General features: G+C 38.4%; 1 protein-coding gene across 1 annotated transcript in view; it reads right to left on the reverse strand.

Annotated features, from left to right (window-relative positions):
• Positions 1-23,666, reverse strand: part of LOC109721299 (probable BOI-related E3 ubiquitin-protein ligase 3) — a 47,691-nt gene extending 24,025 nt beyond the window's left edge. Inside the window, exons 1-3 of the mRNA XM_020248831.1 lie at positions 23,508-23,666; positions 23,314-23,399; positions 22,905-23,200 (exon numbers count right to left, since the gene is read on the reverse strand). Of these exons, the coding sequence (XP_020104420.1) occupies positions 22,905-23,200; positions 23,314-23,399; positions 23,508-23,593 (468 nt within the window). The 5' untranslated portion in view covers positions 23,594-23,666. The remainder of the gene's footprint in view (positions 1-22,904; positions 23,201-23,313; positions 23,400-23,507) is intronic.

Consider the following 23,886-nt stretch of genomic DNA (forward strand, 5'->3'; position numbering starts at 1 on the left):
CAAGCGCGCCGTGGCTTGCGTGGCGGCGAGTAGGCGGCACGCCCGCGCTCCCGCATGGCCCTTCGTCGGGACTCGTGGCCCGCAACGGCCCGTGCGGCCCGCGCGGCCCGATGCGACCGTCGCGATCGGCGCAGCCCAACGCGGCCTAATCGGCCCGCCTGTGCGCCCACGCAGCTCCAAGCCGCGTGCCATCCATCGAACAGTAATTTTTTTTTTAATAAAAGATTAGATCGAATTCAAAAAATCATTACAGATGATTTCGAACTCCCAATCATGCAAAAAAAAAAAAAAATCGATGGAAAGCTTGTGAGGAGCTCTTCCAAATCATGTAAATTTCCCAATGGGATATGCATCACACATCAAACAAGCCACCCCCAAAGTTCCGATTTAGGGTTTCGTTTTCCTCCAAAAATACAAAACCAAATTAAATCAAATTTTGTAGATCTAATCTACAACATCGGTGCTTTATGATGTGAGAAAATCAAGCAAAGATATCCACTTTTGAAAAATCCGCCATTAACGCTCACATACATGCAAGAAAAAATCTAAAACATGATTGATCTAATTTTGACGCATGTAATCTCGGTAAAAAGTTGATCTAGGGCACGATATCAACCTAATATGGCTATGATACCAATGTGGAACGCAGCGGAAGTATTCGTTCGTACCTTTTTGCGGAAGCGATTAGCGCTACAACGCGACGAGCCCGGATCGTAGAGATTGATTCACGTGTCCTCGGATCGTCCTTGAAGGTTTTCTAACGCTCCGAACCCGCGGTGGATCGAACTACAAACGAGCACGATCGCAAATCCACCGTTCAAGTCCCTCTAGAATAATAGGTTAATGGAGGATGTGGTTTCTGTCTTTCATTTTCTTATTCTCGTTCTTTTTCCGTTAGTTCGTTCATCGTTTTATGTGGGATCGCCCGTATATTTATAAGGGATTTCAAAATCCTAATAGCGTAAGTGATAAGGCCAAATCGGTTATTAATTATTATCCTGATATGATTAGATTTTATCTCTAAATAGCTTTCCAATTTAAAAGCGAAATTAATCCTAATCTAATTAGATAACATAATAACCGTCAGATCGAGCCCGATTATGGGCGCACCCGATTCGATTTAACCGAATACCAACATTGGTATCAGAGATGTTCGAACGATTACCCAACGATGATTGTTTGGAGGCGAGATCTTGTGTTTGCTGCCAGGACACACAAATAATGGTGTTTAGTGGCAGCGGGTAACTCGTAGCACGAGTCGGTGAATTCCGAGACAGTTCGTAGGTCCCGGCGGAGTCCCAGTGCGATTTTCGGAATTTCCGGTGAGTTACGGTAATCGGTTTTGGGAAATCGATTCCCATGGGTTTTTGCAGGTGGGTTTGTGAGTAGTGTTTCATATATGGGGATTAGATACTAACCTGATAGACCCTCCTTAGGTCCAGTTGACGTTCTTTCGCAGTCAGGAAACAGGCACACTATTCTTACAAGTGGGTACTTCGATCCGAAATCGATACAATGGTGCACGCCGGTGACATCTTCTTATCCCTGCTCTCTTGTTACTATCCTGCGCATATATATATCATGTTGAGCCTAGCACCTTTGTTATTCTTGTTACGCTCTACTTGGTTGTTTACATGTCTAGTATCATAAGTAGAAGTAGAGCTGGTTTATGATTGCCTGCGAGATCCGTGACCTAGTTGGTCAATTCTGGTATCCAGTATTGTGATCTATACATCAGTTCCTTGACTCCTGTCGTTCGATGACCTTTGAGGTCGGTATACCCTGTAGGGTGGGATTGTCGGATAGTGCCAACGGATGATTATAGTTTACACAGATCCGTCATTTGACATTATGTGACCTTGTCGGTCGGTTTCGTGACTTTCACTGTTTGATGACCTTTGAGGTCAGTGTACCCTAAGGGATAGGATTGTCGGCTAGTAGCTGATGATAGTTCTGGATTCCAGTGATACATGATGTGACATTCGTGTGACCTACTGGTCGGTTCTTGCATATACATTTAGTGACATTGAGCAATACTTGCATACTTTTGGAAGGATGTTGAGTTGTCTCATTCTAGTTGACATGAGTGGTCGGTTCTTGTGCTTCCTTACAGTTTGATGACCTATTGGTCGGTTTGCCCCAAGGGTCAGTGATTGTCGACTGGTTGCCGACGGTTGGCTATTGAGCATATCAGCATTGATCGCCCGAGACTCGTTCGCATTTCACGAACACCAGCGGTCTGATCCACCACAGCTAGGTGTTCTTTTCCGGAAAAGTGGTTGCAGGTGCCAATCGTGAGCCCAACGGTCAGAACTGGGTTATATGCATGGTAGAGTGGCAGTGGGCACACGCTTGAGGTCTACGGTGCGGACCAACAGAGCACAGATTTTAGATTGGGTATATTTGGTCTACACGTCCGGTTGACGCATATGACTATAGTAGCAGTTGTTGCATGTATACATATAGTTCTTTCTTTACACTTGTCTTGCTACCATTGTTTTGATATCCATGTATGCATTCAGTTCTTCCTTACAGTAACGGTAGTTATATTTTCTGTTATTGTTCTACTTCCTCTCAGTTTATGGCTACTGTATTTGTTATATCTGCTCATGACCTTATTTATCTCTTTCTGATCCGGTGAGTACTCCTCATGTTTACATGTTCTCTCCTCCCCTACCATTTTTCAAATATTGTGGGCGGTGAGGGTTGAGACGCGTTCGTAGCTGCCGATAGAGCTTCCGACCCGGTTTGTTTAGTTTAGTTGCTACTCTCTTTATTTCTGATGATACGACTTAGACATATTGGTTCAATTGATTTTTGTTTACTTGGATAAATGAATTAAAGAACTTAATGGTTTTCTTTGAGATGAAAACGGTTTTCTACCCCTCATGGTATAGCGTGTTTTAAATAAAAGGGTTTTTGTGTAGGAAACGATTTTGAAAAAGTTTTATTTCATGACTTTTAGTATTTCAAAACAAGTTTTCGGGTATGAAACATTTTAAACTGATAGATATGAATTTATGAATATTTGTGATGAAATAAATATGGTTGTGAATGGTGTATGCTTATCTGTGGATGTTCATATGTGTGGTTGTATTTGGTATAGTAAAATTGTATCTTGTACTTGTGCGACGCCATGCAAATACAGGGGAGACTCTGTCCATGTGACAGTTGATCCGGGACGATCAAACTATCCGGATAAGTTCAATCGTTGCGGGTAAGGCGGAGATCATTCCAACTACTTCGGTTAGGATAAGGCGGAGATGGTTACAACTAATTCTGTTAAGATATGGATCCGAGAGGGTTCCAACTAATTCGGTTAGGATGTGGATCGAGTTTGTTCTAATTAATTCGGTTAGGATAAGATCGAGGTGGTTTCAACTACTTCGGTTAGAATAAGAATAAAGTTCTTATTTTGTTCTCATCTTTTTGTAAGCCGGAAGGCTATAAATAGGGGCCCTACTGGCTCTTGTAAATCATTCCAGTTTACAGAGAATTAATATACAGACTTTTCTACATAAAAATTGTGTTCTTTTCTCTTCTCTTCTCTTTAATCTGGTTTCAGATATCCTTCGAGGAGGCGCTGCGACATTGCTTTCCTCCTCCGACGGATCAAGCGGTATCAGAGCATTTGACCCTGGTGTATGGTGCGAACCAAAAGCGTCTACAAAGCTGCCGGCGAACAACTCTCCGTCCTCGACATCTTCCGCAAGCCATCGACGAGGAGAACGAAGAGTGCATCTACCATGTCTGCAGATGAGCGGATAGCGACGCCATCCGACCTTGCCACCAAGGTCGCTGCACTGTCCGACGACATGAAGACCGTTTTAAATTGGATCAGGACCCAATCTGCAGCACCATCGGCAATGCCGGTGGAGAAGAGCGGTCGGCTCGCAGGAACTCCTCCAAAGGCGCGTGTGACGCCAATGAAGGGCACTGCCGAGAATACCTCGGGTGTGCGAGACAACAACGATTCCGACGATGACGGAAGTATAGCTCCGTCGATTGCAGAAGAGAGGCCAAAACCATTTAAGGTTGAGGCCAAGATCGAGATCCCCAACTACGACGATGTTGTCGACGCCAAAAAGCTGGACGCCTAGCTTGACCAACTGGAGACGTACTTCGACCTTTACAACTATAGCAACGCAGAAACGGTAACTTCGCAAAACTAAAACTTGTAGGTCATGCTTTGACTTGTTGGAAGGCCACTCTCCAAACTACCGCCAACGAGGAGTTCACCTGGAATCAGTTTAAACGACTGATTTGCCAGGAGTTCTACCCTATGGGATATGAAGAAGAGCGATGGAAGCGGTGGCATGTCCTGCGCCAAAGACGTGACCAGACAGTGTAGGACTACACCACCGACTTCCGACGACAAGCCTTGTCGCTTGGCATCTCCCTCGACGATCCACAGATTTTTCGTAAATAGACCGCGGGCCTACAGGAGCGCATCAATGATAAGCTTCGTCTCTTCGGTGTCCGTAATATCGCCTCGGCCAGCCAAACAACCATGGCGATTGAACGAAATAACAAACCATCTCGTAGGGAGAAGCCATCTAGAGTTTACTGAGGGCTCAAAAAAGTTCAAAAAGAAAGGCTCTAAAAAGAAAGGGTCCTCTAATCCTGATTTGTATTAAGATCACTGTAAAGTCACAGGACATGTCAAGGATCGATGCTGGAAACTCCATCTAGAGATGAGACCAAAGAAGAAGGACGATCGTGGTAAATGCACAACGGTAACGACATTGGCGGGATCGACAAGTGATGCTCCTACCTTAATCGGACGGATTGATCAAGCGGACACTAGCTTGTCTCTAATGGCTATGGCGAAGGAGACAAGCCTGTGCCCGTCAAATCCGACTGATAAGAGAGAGGAATTGTTCACTTTTTGAGTTCAAGTCAAAAATAAGGTGATCGATGCCATCATCAATCTTAGCAGCCAAAAGAACTTGATCTCGGAGAACCTAGTTCAAAGAATAGGTTTGTCGACCACACCACATCCACACCCATATCCATTAGGGTAGATTATCAGCAACATTGAGATGAAGATCGATCGCCAGTGCAAGGTGAAGTTTGCGATAACCGGCGTCTACATCGATGAAATGCTGTGCGAGGTTGTGCCGCTGAATATTTGCAACCTCATTTTCGACAATCCCTACCTATGGGACCGTGACGCCACCTTCTTCCGTCGTCCTCAGCAATACCAATTTATTAAGGATGGACAAAAATTTTTGTTCACCACAGAGCCATTATCAACAACTGTAGACCTGGTAATCGCTTCCCAGACCAAGAGAATGATCAATGCATGTCAGAAGTTTGCCTTACTGGTCATTCGGCCAATTATATCTGAGAAGGCAAACAACAAGGTATTGAGCCTAGCATGTAAGGAAAGAACTGATGACATAGCTAAATTGACTGGCGAGCATCAGGATCTGTTTCAAGAAATCCAAGGACTGCCACCAAAGCGAGCCGTGGAATATGAGATCTAATTGATCAGCAACGCTCCGTTACCGAATCTCAGCATGCACCGAAACTCGGTGGTGGAGAAAAAGAAGATAAAGCGACAGGTGACTGAGTTACTCGAGAGTGGTGCTATCAAACTGAGTAGCTCCCCCTATGGCTCCCCGATCGTGTTGGTGCCAAAGAAAGATGGCGGGTGGCGAATGTGTATCGACTACCGCGTCCTCAACAAAATCACCATCAAGAATCGGTACCTCTTACCACGGATCGATGATCTCTTGGACCAACTGAAGCACGCTCGCTACTTCACCAAACTAGACCTGAATTTCGGCTATCATCAGGTCCGGATTCGAGAGGATGACACATGGAAGACCGCATTCAAGACTCGACAAGGCTTGTTTGAATGGCTCGTCATGCCATTCGACCTTTGCAATGCACCAGCCACTTTTATGCGACTGATGAATGATGTTCTACGTCCCTTCCTTGATGACTTCGTGATTGTCTACCTCGACGACATCCTCATCTACAGTCGATCATGGGAGGAGCATCTGGCGCATGTCAAGAAGGTCTTCATGCTGCTCGAGGAACACCAACTCCGCTTAAACCCTAAAAAGTGTGAGTACAACAAGCAAAGCCTGGTGTATCTCGGGTTCGTGGTGGGCGGCGGCGAGCTTCAGATCGACCCCTACAAGGTCAGGGCCATCAAGGAATGGCCTAGGCCCAAAAATGTGACGGATGTGCGGAGCTTCATCTTGTCAATTTGTCCGAAAGTTTATTCAACACTTTTTTGTCCTTGCTGCCCCTCTACATGCACTAACGAAGGCCAACCAAAAGTTCGAATGGAGTTCGAAACATGAGGACACGTTCCGACTTTTGCAACGAAAGATATGCGAGGCGCCTGTTCTTGCGCTACCAAATCTGCAACGACCCTTCGAGTTGGAGGCGGATGCATCAAGATACGCCATGGGGGCTGTCTTGATGCAAGATGGTCGGCCTATTGCATATTACTCCGAGATATTCCAGGGAGCTCAAAAGAACTACCCGACCTATGACAAGGAACTCTTGTCACTACATCAAGCGGTGAAGTATTGGCGGGTCAATCTCCTAGGAAAAGAGATAGTGGTGCATACAGACCACCGTCCGCTTTAATACCTCCAAACGCAATCAAAATTGCAACAGGCGCGTCACATGAAATGGATGACGTACTTGCAGCAGTTCAATCTGGTGATTAAGTACAAAAGAAGCGCTCACAACAAACTGCCTTATATTTTATCACGACCACCAGTGGCGGCACTTTGCTTGTCAACATTCATACAAGTTCAGCTAGATTTTCATGAGTATGCAAGCTTATATGCAAAGAAGACTCAGATTTTCAAGGAGCACTGGCTGATATCGAAGCAAGACGTCCTACTGAGTTTGTCTTGCAAGGCGGCCTACTGTACAAGGATGCACTGCTATGTGTACCAAAAGATGGCAATCGAGTACAATGGATCCGAGAAGCCCATACCTCGAAAGTGGCGGGTCACTTCGGAGTGAACAAAACCTTGCAGAATCTCCAGCGCTACGTCTATTGGCCTCACATGCAAAACGATGTGGCGCGATTTGTTAAAGAATGTGTCTTATGCTGTACATCCAAGCCCGCAAATCAGAAGGTGGGCCTCTATACCCCTCTTTCGGTGCCGACTCGTCCTTGGGAGAGTATCTCCATGGATTTCTTAGGAGGCTTCCCGAGGACCTGACGAGGACACGACTACCTTTATGTGGTGGTCAATCGATTCTCCGAGATGATAGTACTGGTACCGTGCAAGAAGACAATCACCGGCGAGGAAACTGAGCAGCTATTCTTCCAACACGTTTGGACACATTTTCGACTACCAACCTCGATTGTGTCTAACCGTGATAGCCATTTTCTAAGCAACTTTTGGCGATCTTTGTGGTTCATGATGGATACAAAGCTACAACGAAGCACGGCTTTCCATCCTCAAACCGATGGTCAAGCAGAAGTAGTCAATCGAATCGTTGTACATCTGCTGCGAGGATATAATGCTCGACATCCCAAGACTTGGGACGAGAGCCTTCCATGCTTGCAGTTCGCGTTCAATCGAGCTATACACAGTTCCACTGGCAAGACTCCTTTTGAGGTGTGCTTGCGTTATTTACCACCAAGCCCATTCGACTTGGCCTTCACGATGGAGCAACCGCAGACCACCGAGGAAAATGTACTGGCAAAGGCACAACGTTTCTTAGAGAGCATTTAGAAAGTGCATAGCGAGGTGGAGCGACAACTACAAAAATCTCAGCAGAAGTATAAAGAGCGACATGATCGACATCGAGTGAAAGACGACTTCCAAAAGGATGATCTGGTCTGACTCCATCTCAACAAAGAGCGCTTGAAAGGCGAGGGTAAGAAACTTAAACCCATTCGTTATGGACCTTTCAAGATCCTAAACAGAATTGGTGAGAATGCTTATCAATTAGAGTTGCCCAAATACATGAGGATATATTCGGTCGTCAATGTTGAGAACCTAAAGTCTTTCGAGCCATCAATGCTGGACGATGAATCCGGAGAAGTACTACCATCCGTGGAAGATATCATGGTAGAACACGAAAAGCGACTAGCTGAGGATACTATCCTAGAACGCAAGGTCACGACGACACGCAAAGATGAACGTGAATCTTTCCGTGTTGGACGGAAAGGTCAAAAGCCGAGTGCCGCTAAATGGTTCATTAAGGAAGCTAGGGAAACTCAGTTTCCTCACTTGCAGTTCTAGATCCAGCAGGTGCTGGTTCCTCTCAAATTTGGGGAGCCACGATCCGGGACGATCAAACTATCCGGATAAGTCTCAATCGTTGCGAGTAAGGCGGTGATCGTTCCAACTACTTCGGTTAGGATAAGGCGAAGACGGTTACAACTAATTCTGTTAAGATATGGATCCAAGAGGATTCCAACTAATTCGGTTAGGATGTGGATCGAGTTGGTTCTAACTAATTCGGTTAGGATAAGATCGAGGTGGTTTCAGCTACTTCGGTTAGAATAAGAATAAAGTTGTTATTTTGTTCTTATCTTCTTGTAAGCCAGAAGGCTATAAATAGGGGTCCTACTGGCTCTTGTAAATCATTCCAGTTTAGAGAGAATTAATATATAGACTCTTCTACATAAAAATTGTGTTCTTTTCTCCTCTTCTCTTTAATCTGGTTTCAGATATCCTTCGGGGAGGCGCTGCGACATTGCTTTCCTCCTCCGACGGATCAACAGTGGACTCCATGTATTTGTGGTGGATCTGGCATACCCTGGGGATCAAGGTTTAAAAAAAAAAAATTTGGCACTTCCGCTTTAGTTTAAATCAAAACGAGACCCCGAGGCGTGACACATCGCATGAATTGTTTGTGGATTGGTGAATGTAAATTGTGGTTGTGATCCTGATGTTATTGTTGGTACGCCGTGCAAATACAAAAGAGACTGTCCAAGTGGATAGAGAAACTTTGTATTTGTGGTCAGTCTGTACGTCACGTGGGCCAGGTAGATTTCAAAAAATAAAATAGAATGGCATGTTTTTCGCAACTCTGATTTTTTAAAATTGTATCCATTATAAAAAGGTTTTTAAAATCGGCCCCAGGGCGTGACAAGATCTTGAGAATGTTATGCATCTTGTAGATGCGCCCGTTAATCTGCTTCACAATGTATACCATGTCATGCACCAGATCGTGGGCTTCATGATCCCCCAATATTAGGGTTATTGGAACTGGCAACTTGGGGGCCGTTGGGGGAATTAGAGAGGGAAGAAAAAAAAAGTCAAATATCAGGGCAAAGGGTTTTGGAATTTTTCACGAGAGGAAAGAAGCATGTAGATTTGTGGATTGGTGAAGTTTGACCTATCGGATATATTTTTAACGGTTTTGATTTGGTGAGTGCTATTGGTCCAGATCGATGACGACATCAAATTTTGAAGCATTGGAAGCAGAATAGTGTGAAAGGTTATATTAATGTTAAGGGTAATTTCGGTAAAGAAAAGACATACTAATGCAGAACAGGCCTAAACCAATGTTGATCGAATTAAACCGATTTAGTTCATCATTTTTTTTTAATTAGATTAAATTTGAGCATATCTTTTAGTTAGTGAAATCAGGATTTTTAGCTATCCTCTTATTGGTTTTAGATTTTTATTTTTTAGTTAACCTCTAAATAAGGTTGTTTTAATTAGTTATTTAAGATAAGATCAAATCCAAAGTTGGTTATATGTATCTAAGTCTTAAGGATTACTGTAAATAAGATGTCGATCTTTATTGTATAAAGAAGACTATATTAATAAATTAATAAAGATGATTTGGAGCTTTAGTGCACAAGCAATCTTTTTTTCCTTCATAAGTGCGTCGTCCTGGAATGAGTCTTGTCCCGAAGTGAGTTCAGTTCAAGAGTAAGTCATGATTATCTTTTCTTTTTTTTTCTTTTTTTTAAATTCTTCTATTTTTTTAATTCTCATATTTTTTTAAATTACGAAAATTTCTAAAAAATTAAAAAAAAACATATTCAAAAAAAATATTTCAAAAATCTCTAAAATTCTGAAAAACTTTCAAAATTATAAAAATATATTTTGGAGACCTCTAAAACGTAGGACTATATCTTATCCTACATCAAATTTGGTATCAGTTTAGGCTATTTGACAGTTCAATTTCATCAAAAGTTTTGGGCTTATGGAAGAAAACAGGGTGAGAATTTTAAAAAAAAAAAGTGAGAAAAAATAATATGAAAAAAAAGATTGGAGTAAAAAATAGGAAAGAAAAAGTGTGGAGAAAAAAAAATGAAGGTAGTGTAAAAAGAAACAAGAATAAACATTATGGATGCAAAAGAATGTCTTTAAAAAGTTTTCAAAAGTATGGTAGAAGAAAAGCAATTCCTATTGAGTCACTAAAAGAAATATGCGAGATAACAAGAGTCGAATTTGATGAATAGTTGTATGATCAAAGATCATATTTTGAGAGAAAAAAAAATGATATTCAAATAGAAATACTAGATGACTTGAGATGGTGGTATAGACAAATGCAAGTATCTCAACTTGATTTTAACAAAATATTTTTAAAGGAAAAAGAAAGAAGATTGAAAAATATTGAAGATGGGGCTAAAATTGCTGAAAATGATTTTCAATTGATAGATAAGATCAGATATGAATATCGATGGATCCAACTAAAATTTCAACTGGAGACCCTAATTACTCTACAGAGTACACCACCTGTAACACAGTTGGGAGTCGACAATTCTAATCCAATTCCATCCACACCATCAGATTGCAAAGAATTTCCAAATGTGACCGAGTTAGAATTTGAGCATCTGCAGTTAAATCACGAAGCCAAGGTAGATGAGCGTGTTAAAGAGGTAAGATTATAAATCGAGTTACCCTCATTACCCCAGCAATATGAGTCCTCCATACGTGAGCTTTTAATTGTACCGAACCACTTTCCTCGTTAATATCAATTCTTATGAAGCCTCATCGACTTATCAATCATCCCTATGTCAACACTAAGCCAGAAACTAAAATGATACAAGTTGTTCAACATGCAGGCATTGGGCTACATAGCTTTATTCTACACACTTGATTGTTTCCTATCACCTTGCAAATCCAACTGATCTCGAGGGCGAGATCCTGCGCAGCGGAAGTGATTGATGCAAAACAGGCTTAAACCAATGTTGATCGGATTAAACCGATTTAGTTCATCGTTTTTTTAATTAGATTAGATTTGTTGAGCATATCTTTTAGTTAGTTAAATGAGGAATTTTAGCTATTTTCTTATTGGTTTTAGATTTTTATTTTTTAGTTAACCTCTAAATAAGGTTGTTTTAATTAGTTATTTAAGATAAGATCAAATCCAAAGTTGGTTATATGTATCTAAGTCTTAAGGATTACTGTAAATAAGATGTCGATCTTTATTGTATAAAGAAGACTATATTAATAAATTAATAAAGATGATTTGGAGCTTTAGTGCACAAGCAATCTTTTTTTCCTTCATAAGTGCGTCGTCCTGGAATGAGTCTTGTCCCGAAGTGAGTTCAGTTCAAGAGTAAGTCATGATTATCTTTTCTTTTTTTTTCTTTTTTTTAAATTCTTCTATTTTTTTAATTCTCATATTTTTTTAAATTACGAAAATTTCTAAAAAATTAAAAAAAAACATATTCAAAAAAAATATTTCAAAAATCTCTAAAATTCTGAAAAACTTTCAAAATTATAAAAATATATTTTGGAGACCTCTAAAACGTAGGACTATATCTTATCCTACATCAAATTTGGTATCAGTTTAGGCTATTTGACAGTTCAATTTCATCAAAAGTTTTGGGCTTATGGAAGAAAACAGGGTGAGAATTTTAAAAAAAAAAAGTGAGAAAAAATAATATGAAAAAAAAGATTGGAGTAAAAAATAGGAAAGAAAAAGTGTGGAGAAAAAAAAATGAAGGTAGTGTAAAAAGAAACAAGAATAAACATTATGGATGCAAAAGAATGTCTTTAAAAAGTTTTCAAAAGTATGGTAGAAGAAAAGCAATTCCTATTGAGTCACTAAAAGAAATATGCGAGATAACAAGAGTCGAATTTGATGAATAGTTGTATGATCAAAGATCATATTTTGAGAGAAAAAAAAATGATATTCAAATAGAAATACTAGATGACTTGAGATGGTGGTATAGACAAATGCAAGTATCTCAACTTGATTTTAACAAAATATTTTTAAAGGAAAAAGAAAGAAGATTGAAAAATATTGAAGATGGGGCTAAAATTGCTGAAGATGAGTTTCAATTGATAGATAAGATCAGATATGAATATCGATGGATCCAACTAAAATTTCAACTGGAGACCCTAATTACTCTACAGAGTACACCACCTGTAACACATTTGGGAGTCGACAATTCTAATCCAATTCCATCCACACCATCAGATTGCAAAGAATTTCCAAATGTGACCGAGTTAGAATTTGAGCATCTGCAGTTAAATCACGAAGCCAAGGTAGATGAGCGTGTTAAAGAGGTAAGATTATAAATCGAGTTACCTTCATTACCCCAGCAATATGAGTCCTCCATACGTGAGCTTTTAATTGTACCGAACCACTTTCCTCGTTAATATCAATTCTTATGAAGCCTCATCGACTTATCAGTCATCCCTATGTCAACACTAAGCCAGAAACTAAAATGCTACAAGTTGTTCGACATGCAGGCATTGGGCTACATAACTTTATTCTACACACTTGATTGTTTCCTATCACCTTGCAAATCCAACTGATCTCGAGGGCGAGATCCTGCGCAGCGGAAGTGATTGATGCAAAACAGGCTTAAACCAATGTTGATCGGATTAAACCGATTTAGTTCATCGTTTTTTTAATTAGATTAGATTTGTTGAGCATATCTTTTAGTTAGTTAAATGAGGAATTTTAGCTATTTTCTTATTGGTTTTAGATTTTTATTTTTTAGTTAACCTCCAAATAAGGTTGTTTTAATTAGTTATTTAGGATAAGATCAAATCCGAAGTTGGTTATGTGTATCTAAGGCTAAGGATAGTATAAATAAGATGTAGATCTTTATTGTATGAAGAAGACAATGATATTAATAAATTAATAAAGATGATCCGGAGCTTTGGTGCACGAGAAATCTTTTTTCCTTCGCAAATGCATCGCCCTGGAGTGAGTCTAGTCCCGAAATGACTTCGATTCAAGAGTGAGTCCAGATTATTCTTTTTTCTTTCGTTTTTTTTATTTTTCTATTTTTTCAATTTTCATTTTTTTTATTATGAAAATTTCTAAAAATTAAAAAACATTCAAAAAAATATTTGAAAAATCTCCAAAATTTTGAAAAGCTTTCAAAATTATAAATCATATTTTGTAGACCTCTAAAACGCAGGACCCCATACTCCGTCCTACATCACATACTATATCTGTCATCCATCAGATTAGATCCGATAGTTGAAGTTTATCATGTTAAATTAAAATTAAAAAATTTTAATCTTACAAGCATAAAATGGACATTAAAAAAATACATGGGTGATATAGGAGTGGAAAGGTATTTCAATGTAAGAGAGAAGGCATAATTGGAAGAAATGAGGCCAAAAATGGCTATTCTACTAGTATGGATATTGTTTTGGAGAAAATTATAATAGTATTTTTGGAACTAATTTTAGTGCGAGAGAATTATTAACTTTGAAACAAAATATATTTGTCAATCAGAATGATTTTTAGGCAGATTTTCAAGAGCTTTAGCAAGGGGGAACCGGCACATAGAAGTTTCTCACTTTTAATTTGCATAAAATAATTGCATTAATAAGTCAAACAAGAAATGCCCTTCGGACTATTTCCACTGTCTCTCAGGATACCATGCATATGTAAACACAGAGCTACTTATGAAATGACAAACTTTTTGAGCTATAAGTTCCCAATTTCATCATTTGAGATAAAAGAATTGTTGTAAATGCCTTCGTCGCTAATTGATGCTATACTCTGATAGTGCGTGCTTCACTAAGGCACATGGCAATTCAACTAAGAAATTAGAATCTCGGGAAGTACGGGTTTAAACGAACGAAACCAAGTGAGCTTAGCCTAGCTCGAGCTATGCTCGAAACTAGAGGTAGCCAGCTCGTATTTAGATCAAGCTCACGATGAGCTAAGGAAGACAAACTCAAAATCGATTTGATGTTGACTCAAGCTAGGTCGTGTTTGGCGGGGATTGACAAAAGACATCTTGGAGGGAAGTCAAAGCTGGAAGGAGAATGGCATGACCACGACCATGGCCAAGGTAGAGGCGAGGAACCTTCATTACCAAACAGCAAATAGCATAGTGGTAAGTGGTGGTTAAACTTCGTCAACACTGAGGACGTTCATGAGGTTGCCAAGGATAGCAACGATACAAGTGTGCATGTAGTACTCTGAACTTAGCAAATTGTGAAGTTCGAGAGAGTGGGATTGGTAATTGGAGTGTACCCACAAGTTTTAAAGGTTCTTAGACAGTTTGTGGATAAGTTTGAGGGTGATCAGACTGCCGGAAGCACAAAAGAGCATTGCTAGTGCAGAATTCTGCAATTCAGCAGTAGCAGCAGCTTCAGCAGCAGCAGCAGATTCAGCAGCAGCAGCAGCAGCAGCTGCTGGCAGCAGCAGCAGCATTAGCAGCTGCAGGCTGCAGCAGCAGCTGAAGCAGCAGCATCAGCAGTAGCAGCTGAATCAGCAGCAGCAGTTGGCTGGCAGCAGAGGTCTTATAGTAATTTTCTCTCAACCTTATCTTTAAATGACCCAGCTTGACTCCTGAAGCTGCGGGAGAGTCACTAGAGCTCAGAGAAAGGGTTTTGCATCTTCCTCACTTCCTCTCTCTAGGGTTTTTTCTCTCTCTAAAAGGGGAATCAAGGGTTTGAGCTTATTTCTCTTCTCCTATTGTTGTTTGCTAACTTAGGGGACTTAAATCAGCTGTGGAGAAGAAAAAGGTGGACTTGGGAGAGGATTTTCGCAGCTTAAATTCAGTAGATCACTGGGCTTAAGCTTGATAAGGTGAGTTATTAAACTTTTCTTTGGTTTAGAACCTAGGGATGAGGTTGATGTGAGTTCTTGGGTTGTAACTGCAGCAGGTTTGGGGATCGAATTCAGCAGCTAAAAAGGAGTTAGTTGGCTGTAATTCTTCTACTTAAACAGAGGGGAGGTTAAGGTGAAGTTGTGAAAAGGTGATTAATTCAGTAATTTCACTATTAAAGATGGATTAAGTTTATTAGTGATGTATTAAGATACTGATTTTGAGTTCTTATCGCAGCAGTTATTCACTTCGAGCTGAATTTAATGATGATTGTAAACTGGATTGGGGTGCTATAATTCAAGTCGAAGTGGAGGATTAACCCTGATTTAAATTTTAAATTTAGGTGAGAATTTCATCAAATTGGATGTTTAATAATAGTTTCAATGCAGTTTTTTTATAGTGAGTTGGCAGCAGGTTCGCAGCAGCTGAATGAATCACCTTTGATTGATTCTTAAAGAGTTTTCGAAGGTTGAACTTGGTGAACTAACTTGAACTGATAAAGAGGTTTAAGCTACAGCATTAGGAGGTGAGAATCCCGTCAAATTGGAATATGTTGATAATTGCTTCAATGCAATTTTAGAATTAGTTCACCGTAGGTTTTGTCATCATCAACTTAATGAGACTTAGAGAACTGAATTGAGGTGCTTTAACTTGTAATTACAGGAAATTCTAGCTGCATCTTAAATTGGGAAACTTGGAGATATCAAAGTACCCTCGTTTGTGAAGTTCGACCAGAGCTGTTGACTAGTAGGTGGGTTTGACCTCACCAGAGCAAGTGAAGCTCCCCTATGTTCTTTATGCTATTATAGAATTGTTAATTAGGCGCACTTGGGTTAAGATGCTATTACATGATGAGTACTTGGACAATGAGCTTACTTGTAGTATATAACTGCATTGGCTGTTAGTTAAACTGGATATTAGTCAGCTAGTGACTCTATTCTGTTTCTTTAAAGTAGAGAACAGGGACAATTACTTGCGACTAAATGATAGTACACTTATATTGTCAAGCTTTTATGGTATACGTGTAATTAGCAGTTCTATACAAGTTTATTCGTCTAGTGGTTACTGCGACCTATGGGTCGAAAGCGAAAGCTTCATTTACTTGAAATATGATAAATAAGGACTAGAAAATTGTAAATTGAACTTGCTTGCCCTTGTGCTCATTCGCACATGCTTGTGAGGGTCGCACCCCACAAGCCGGTACTTCGGAGTTAGCCTACGCGATAGATTGCTCGCCCGTGCGGGATTAGGTGCCGAAGTGGATTGCCGTGGGGAGTGCTTACTACCACGGGATCATTAGGCGCAGCGCAAGCTGGACTACCTTGAGTAGGTCCCTATGAATTAAACCAAAGTATTAAATGGTAAAAATAACTGATTATCACTGAGTAGTGTATAGTTACATGACATATTTATATTTATTGCGATTACCTTACTTGTTCTACTTGATAGATATATTTGACAGCATGACATAATTCCTTACCAATTACCATTGATGAAACTTTCATGTTATAATTGTTTCTACTTTCTAATTAGTACATCATGAGCCTAGTGGTGTAATTCGCCGAGGCTGGCGGCTTACCCACTGAGAACTATTGTTTAATAGTTCTCACGCCCTTTTTATTATTGTTTTTACAGAGCCACCTACTACAAGAGAGGCTAGGGATTGCGGCAAGGGAGTTGCGTCTAGCTAGACATAGCTTGAAGTTTTACTAGGCGATCACCTTGCTACTCATGCTACGGTCGAGGGTGATGTACCCGTGTATAGAGAGACTACCATTGTACCTATATTTTGAGTAACCTTGTGATGTATATGTCGTTTGAACCAGGGATTACAGTTTTGGTACTTCTCTGCAAAGTGGAAATTCAGGAGTGTATAGACTTATTTTCTTCTGATAGTAATATTATTGACTTGTATTTTGCTCTGATATCGTGTTAGAACCTTATTGCAATCTGTTCTTGTTTAACATAATTTTGTAGAAGTCTTATATACTGCAGGTATATGACGGGTCTGTGCATGTACCGGGTATGCTTCCGCTGGTACCCGGGCGTGACAGTGCACTCAATAGGTAGCCAAGAAAGTAGTTCAACAACAACGAAGCGACCATTTTCCTCTCTCCGATTCTTAAAAAGAGAAAAAGACATAAGGCAACCATTTTCACATTTCTTGCATGCTTAGAAAAAGAATGAAATGGAATTGTCTTGTCTAATATGGTTTGACTATGAATGTGCAAGAAATAGTGAGATGTGGTAGCTTTCTCCCCTTTCACCCTTTCTTTGTGAGATATTATTTCTATTCTTTTTCTTTTTGTACAAATATAACCTTAAATGCAATATAAATATAGCCTTATGTCCCAATGCATGCACAACTTATATGGTAAAGATGATAGCATCACAGTTTATCTAAAGAAATCTACACCTTTAGTTGATACTTGCCGACTCAAACTGAGTTATATAAGCCGAGTTGATAACACAAGCAAGATGACCTTGGGTTGTGTTTCACTCGTTCACTTTTTCGAGCTAGAAAACTCTTGTTAATTGCGTGAGATGAACTGGTGCAAATTCGAGCCTAACATGAGCCATTTTGCAACAAGCGAGATGCCTGGACAGCCCTACTAGGAAAATAGGTAGCAAATGCTAAGTACTTCGATCACCCCATCTTTAGCGATATAGAGCATTATTGATTTGATAAAGTATTATGGAGAACTATTTAAGGCCCATACTTCTATTTCCAAATCCTCTTTCCATCTAATCCTCCTATGAGCCAAATCTTACCCTGTGCTTTATTATTAACAAACCGAACCAAATGATCTCAAATAGCAAGAACTATAACAATAGTTTTAGTTGGTGTTACAGATCTCTATTTTAGGTAAATTCTATTAGACGCCACTCAACTATACAGTATTCATTGTGTCACTAGACTTCAATTTGTCACATTCAACACACCAAGACTTTTCATGTGACATAATGTCCCACTATGAACAACTACAAAAGACAATGGCATAGAATACAAAATGCATCCTAGTCGGCTAATATTAGATGAAGCAACATGATGATCACATATGTTTATGCCTATACCCGATCATATCACAATAAAAATCACATTATCTTTTATGACTGCCATTTATTTGATGCTCATAGCAACACTTCATTGCATTACACAACGAAGCTTTGGCCATTAAATGTAACGTTCAAGGACTAAAGTGAAACTTTTGTATCACCTTCGACAATTTTCAATGTAATTAAACTTTTTCTATACTATCCAAATTCTTTCCTAGAGGAAATTGTCCATGTAAAATATCAACCCTAAACTATTAGCATAACCCACATTTCAATCAAGATAGACTAAGTTCCCGCTTACCCATCCAACAAACAATACTAAGCCATAGCTGCAAAATCAATCCCTTAATTAGAGTTAGTTCCATAATCAGAGATGTTAGGCAAGTAAAATTTAACTGTGTGTGTTTATCGCTACAATCTTAGTCCTACTTAAGCTGGAGAATCAATTCCATGGACAAAATAAGGTTTCAGCAAGCAATATATACATATGATAACAAAAAACAAAAAAAAATATTAAACACCTAAACTTCTGAAGGATTTGTCTAATACTGTTTTCTTCTCAACCCACTTTTATCAATCCCTTTCTTCTTTCTCTCTCTCCTCTATTTTATTTTCTTTCCTTTTTTTCCTCCTACTTTTAACCTTTCTTTCTCCAATACCTCACTCCTTTCACTTTTATGAATGAAACAGGCATCCCATTGCATTCCAAGTTTATTTAAATACTTCAGAAGAAGTGCTGATGTGATTTAACCTTCAGTCAATAAAAAAAAATATAAATGTGATTCATGTTCTAATACCAAAAGATAACCTAACATGCTGACAAACAATGCTGTGACTGCAATAAGAAAAGACCAACAAATTGGTTCATCTCATTTCTTATCATGAAATATCTTCAATTTATATTGGCGTACCTACATTAATATGGTATAGTAAGTCTCCACATTCATTTCAGAGAACCAAGTCCAGTCCACAAGTTGGAAAGTTAGGAACTATATTTTAGTTTAAAGTGCTCGTCAACTCAAATGAATTGCCAAAGTCACTTATCAGCCTTTAGACAGTCAGTAGTTTATGAAAATGTTCAGAAAAAAGAGAAGGCAAAGTAATTTAGTTTGATTCCTTCCCACACTGGTTGCATAGGTCAAGTCCACTAAAAGCAAACTGTAAAATCTCCCGTGAATCTTTATATGGCCACCCTAAGTTGATATTTCACGGAAGCATTCAAAATTTCTAAAATTTAAAAGTGGAAGATAATTGGCGAATACTTTGATGATACGGATCTTTAGGTATCATTTGGTTGGGATTTGGGAATAAGTTGTTCTTGCTTGTTCCTAATACAAGTACAACTTTTGGAATAAACAAAAGCTAGACTAACTTTGTGTTTGATGAGAATAGAGTTAGTCCCAATAATAAGGGAAATAAAATTTGGATGGTTAGGCTTGAATATAGGGAATATGAGTGATTAGTATTTTAAAATAGAAATATTTTACTTACTTAATAAATATTAAATTATTAATAAAGTAATAATTTAATAAGTTAATTAATTAATTAATTATAAAAATTGTACAAGATAATGGAGAAGCACAATAATAAGTTAAATGACAATGAAAAATAAGTTAGATTTATTAATTATTTAATCACATAACTATTTAATCAGTTAGATAATTAGTTAGCAAATAATTGCATTAGTTAACATATTAATTATTTTAATTAATATGAATATTATGTAATGGATACTTCGAATAGGGTAAATTCCTCTTTAATAACAAAAAATACTACTTAATGGATAAGCACATAAAATATTTAATTAATTATTTAATTAGCCAGTTGATTATGGAAAAAAAAAATTAATTTCTCAAATAATTAATTACATATTATTTTAATAAGTTAAGTGATTACTTAGTTAGCTAATTAGTAAATAAGTTCTACATTAGTTAGCTAATTAGTAAATAAGTTAATATATAATACATTAATTAGCAATATGTATAAGCTTAATTAGTGTGAGGCTACTATGCTTCTGGAAGCACGAAGCCTTCCGTGCTTCCAGGATGTTTTCGATGTTGCGACTTTCGAATCGTCGATCGGCTCCGTTAAACTTGATCTCGAGTATTTGAAGTACCTAGAAAATAAATTTTATGATTTTTCGATATCATTTGCCTAGTGATCGAAGGGGCTCAAAATCAACTAATTTTAATGCCCGTAGTGAGCCGTTTGCAAGTTTAACGGTGTAGAAATATCCAAATCACGTGAAATTTTAATAGAAAATTCTTTATACTATATAAAACAAGATGAATATCTTTGATCTAAAATTTTAATGTCATGTTATCACGTTTTGTAAAATTTTTATTTTCAGCCGTTAATTTTGAGCCCCTTCGTTCACTAGGCAAATAATATCGAAAAATCGCATAATTTATTTTCTAGGTACTTCAAATACTCTAGATCAAGTTTAACGGAGTCGATCGACGATTCGAAAGTCGCAATATGAAAAACGACCTGGAAGCACGGAAGGCTCCGTGCTTCCAGAAGCATAGTAGCCTCACTCGCTTAATTATTAATTTAGTTGTGGAATAAGATAGGGGAATAGTTCCACCCAAAAGGATGGAACTACTATCCCACCCAATTAATGAGCTCTCCTGGGATAACCCATTAAAAAGGGAACTACAATTCCCCAACCTGTTTGGGTCAACAAGGAGAATAAGAGTATAAGACCCTTATTCCATCCTCTTTCCCAACCAAACAGGGCCTTAGGCTCCGTTTGGTTGGCGGTATAAGCGGGGATAACGGAAGTTATCCCCGCTATTCCGCCAAACAAAATAATTTTTGGCCGGGATATTTTATCCCGGTCAAACCTCGCTATTCCCGACTATTCCGGAATAGCTTGGAATTTGCTATTCCACCATTTTAATAGAATAGTGCTATTCCAATGTTTAATTTCAAACTTAATTAAAATTATGAATTGAATTAAAGCTAAATTATATAAATATAATATGTTATATATTATAATACATTTTTTTATTATAAAATTATTAATTGTACTATATTAATAATATTATTTATACTTAAATATTATAATAAATTTTATAATAAATTATATTTAAATATTATAATAAATTATTTTTATTAAATTTAAGTTTAAGTAGAAATTTTAAAAAAATTATAAATTTATTAATAATAAAAAATTTATAAATTTATTAAAATATTTATTTTTATCAAATTTATAATTTTATTATAATAAATTAATTTTATTAATTGTTCCCACCCTATTCTTATTTAAAAATTTTAAAATATAAATATTTGAATTTAAAATTTTAAATTTNAAAATTTGAAATTTAAAAGTTAAAATTTTAAATTAAAAATATAAATTTAAAATTTAAAAATTTAAATTCAAATATAATGAGAGGGTAATATTATTATTTTTTATTTATAACTACCCACTATTCTTCTTATTCCATCTTACCTAACCAAACGCTATTTTTCTTATTCTCAGGAATAACCCAATTTTCATCCAAACGTAAAATTGATCTAATCCCGGCTTATACCTCAATTTATACCTATCCCTGAAATAACCACTTTTTGCTTATCCCCGAACCAAACGATACCTTAGGGTCTAATTTGGGATGGAATAATCCTTAAGTAGCCTAAATTCAAACACCTAGTATAGGAGTTTATCCAGCATTTTGACACATGCATCATCAATTCATGATCGATAAAATAAACCTAAAGATTAACACGGATATCTTTAATCTCTTTCTTGCTAGGTTTATGATAAATTATTAATTTAACTTAAATATAAACAATTTTTTCATATTAAGGCTTATAAATTATAATATATATGTTAGAAAACAAAAACAATTGCCATATCCACTTGCGTTGTATAGAATTTTTCTTCTTTTTTCTTAACCATATCCTCTTGTGTTGTATCCCAATATATATTTCTTTTTAGAGGTTGTTGTATTGCTTTATCCTTGTTGTATAGCATTCCTATCTCGTTTTTGTGTATGTGGAACAAAGGTTTTGATGCAAGTCCTGAATTTTGTAATATGTTCGGAGAAAATGAAATAAAACTTATCAACATAAGTTTTAATTACAAGACAAAATAAGTAGGCTGTAAAATAAGAGGTTAAAGGTGTTGTCCTAGAAAAAAACTTTTGATCCTGCACCTGGTAAGGCTCCTAGCATATACATCCCCAGTGAAATGGTGACTCCAGAAACACTCCATTCCTCAGAATACGCACAGCTTCAAGATGGCACATATATGAAGCCTAAATATACAATTTCATGATCTTGCGAATCCTTTTATCTCTTTTCTTTGCACGGAATCTCCTAACACGCAACTGAAGAAGTGTCGCATGTCTTGATAGAAGTTTAAATAATAACAGGAAAAGAATGAAGGTATGATTCAGAATTCAAAGGAGAGTGACATTCTCAATTCAACAATCTACGAAGGACCCAAAGAAAGAAAGCATAGTAGGAGCATATAGGAACTTATTTCCCCTTTCTTTTTTTTGGGGGGGGGGCCCAATCCTGTCAAACATAAGAGCACAAAATTATCAAACTGCCAACCAGCAGAAGCCTAAAAGCAGATTTAGCTGCAGGAGCAAATTCATTACAATAATAATATGTAATACTGTTAAGTGTGCTAGCGGGCCTTTTCGTATCTTGGTCCTTTAGGCAACATAATATTAGAGCTAGCACTAAGTCGCTTCATGTCTCCACCAGAACCCCCACAGTTAAATCCATTTCTTCTAGGTCATTTCACATCAGATTGGCCTCTACCGCCACACGTATGGCACTTTGTAATCGAATCAAAGATTAAGCAAATCACAACAACAATCAAAGAAGTTGAAACGAGAGAAAGCCTGACCTGGGCCTTGATGAAACGATCCATCTCTGCATCCATTCGCTGGACCTCTCGGCCGATATCCTCATCAATCATGGGAAGGAGGAGAAGGGGGGACTCACCGGAAGATGCGGCCACACGCCGGTCTTCTAAGGATAGCCCCAGCCCGGTGGACACCGACCCCGTCTGCAGGAAATCAATGGACGAGATCTGCGAGTTCTCCTCCTTGGGCCTCTTCCTGCTCAGCTCCCATCCGCCGTTCGATCCCACATCCGCTGCGCCCATGACTGCGCCCGGGCCGAGACCAACGGCGTTAAACACTGCCGCCATTAAGAATGCCGAGAAGAGTTGGGTATCATGGGAAGGAAAAACCCTAGAAATTTTGGGCGACAAAAGATAAGGAGGGAGGGGATAAGGGAACGATCCATAGTACATGTAGGTTGCGCGTGATCTTGGAAGCTCGCGGGATTGAAGAACGCGATCGGAGCGGAGATCTCGCCATCAACATGCACGAAATTCCTGATTTCATCTGGCTAGTTAGACATTGACGGAAAGGAGGATGATGGCGGGAAAGAGATATAGCACGAACCGCAAGGTGGAGAAAAATTGGAGTTGCGGTTTGCGCACCTAAAGGGAGACGGCTGCGGGGGCGGAGGCGCCGGCGCCGGCGCCGGCGGCTGCTGCAGGAAATGGTTCCGAGGAAAGAAGGCCATCGCCAAGGGGATTGACACAGCGGAAACGGTAGCGTGGATCGAACAAATATGGTGGCCAACACAACATTCTGCACAGACCAAAACAGCAAACACGGATTCTCTGGAGACGTGTTGATTTCTCTTGTCTGTATTTGTACCAACTTATCTACAACGAGTGAAGGCCCGCGCTTCGCAGCGAAAAATTTACGAAAAAAAATCGAAATAAATAACTAAATATTTAAAGTTTAAAATATTTTATTATTCAAAATTTAAATTTAAATTTAGAATATAAAATGTTGAAACTTAAAATTTAA

This window comes from Ananas comosus, linkage group 15 (genome assembly GCF_001540865.1).
Source record: "Ananas comosus cultivar F153 linkage group 15, ASM154086v1, whole genome shotgun sequence".
NCBI classification, from domain to species: Eukaryota; Viridiplantae; Streptophyta; class Magnoliopsida; order Poales; family Bromeliaceae; genus Ananas; species Ananas comosus.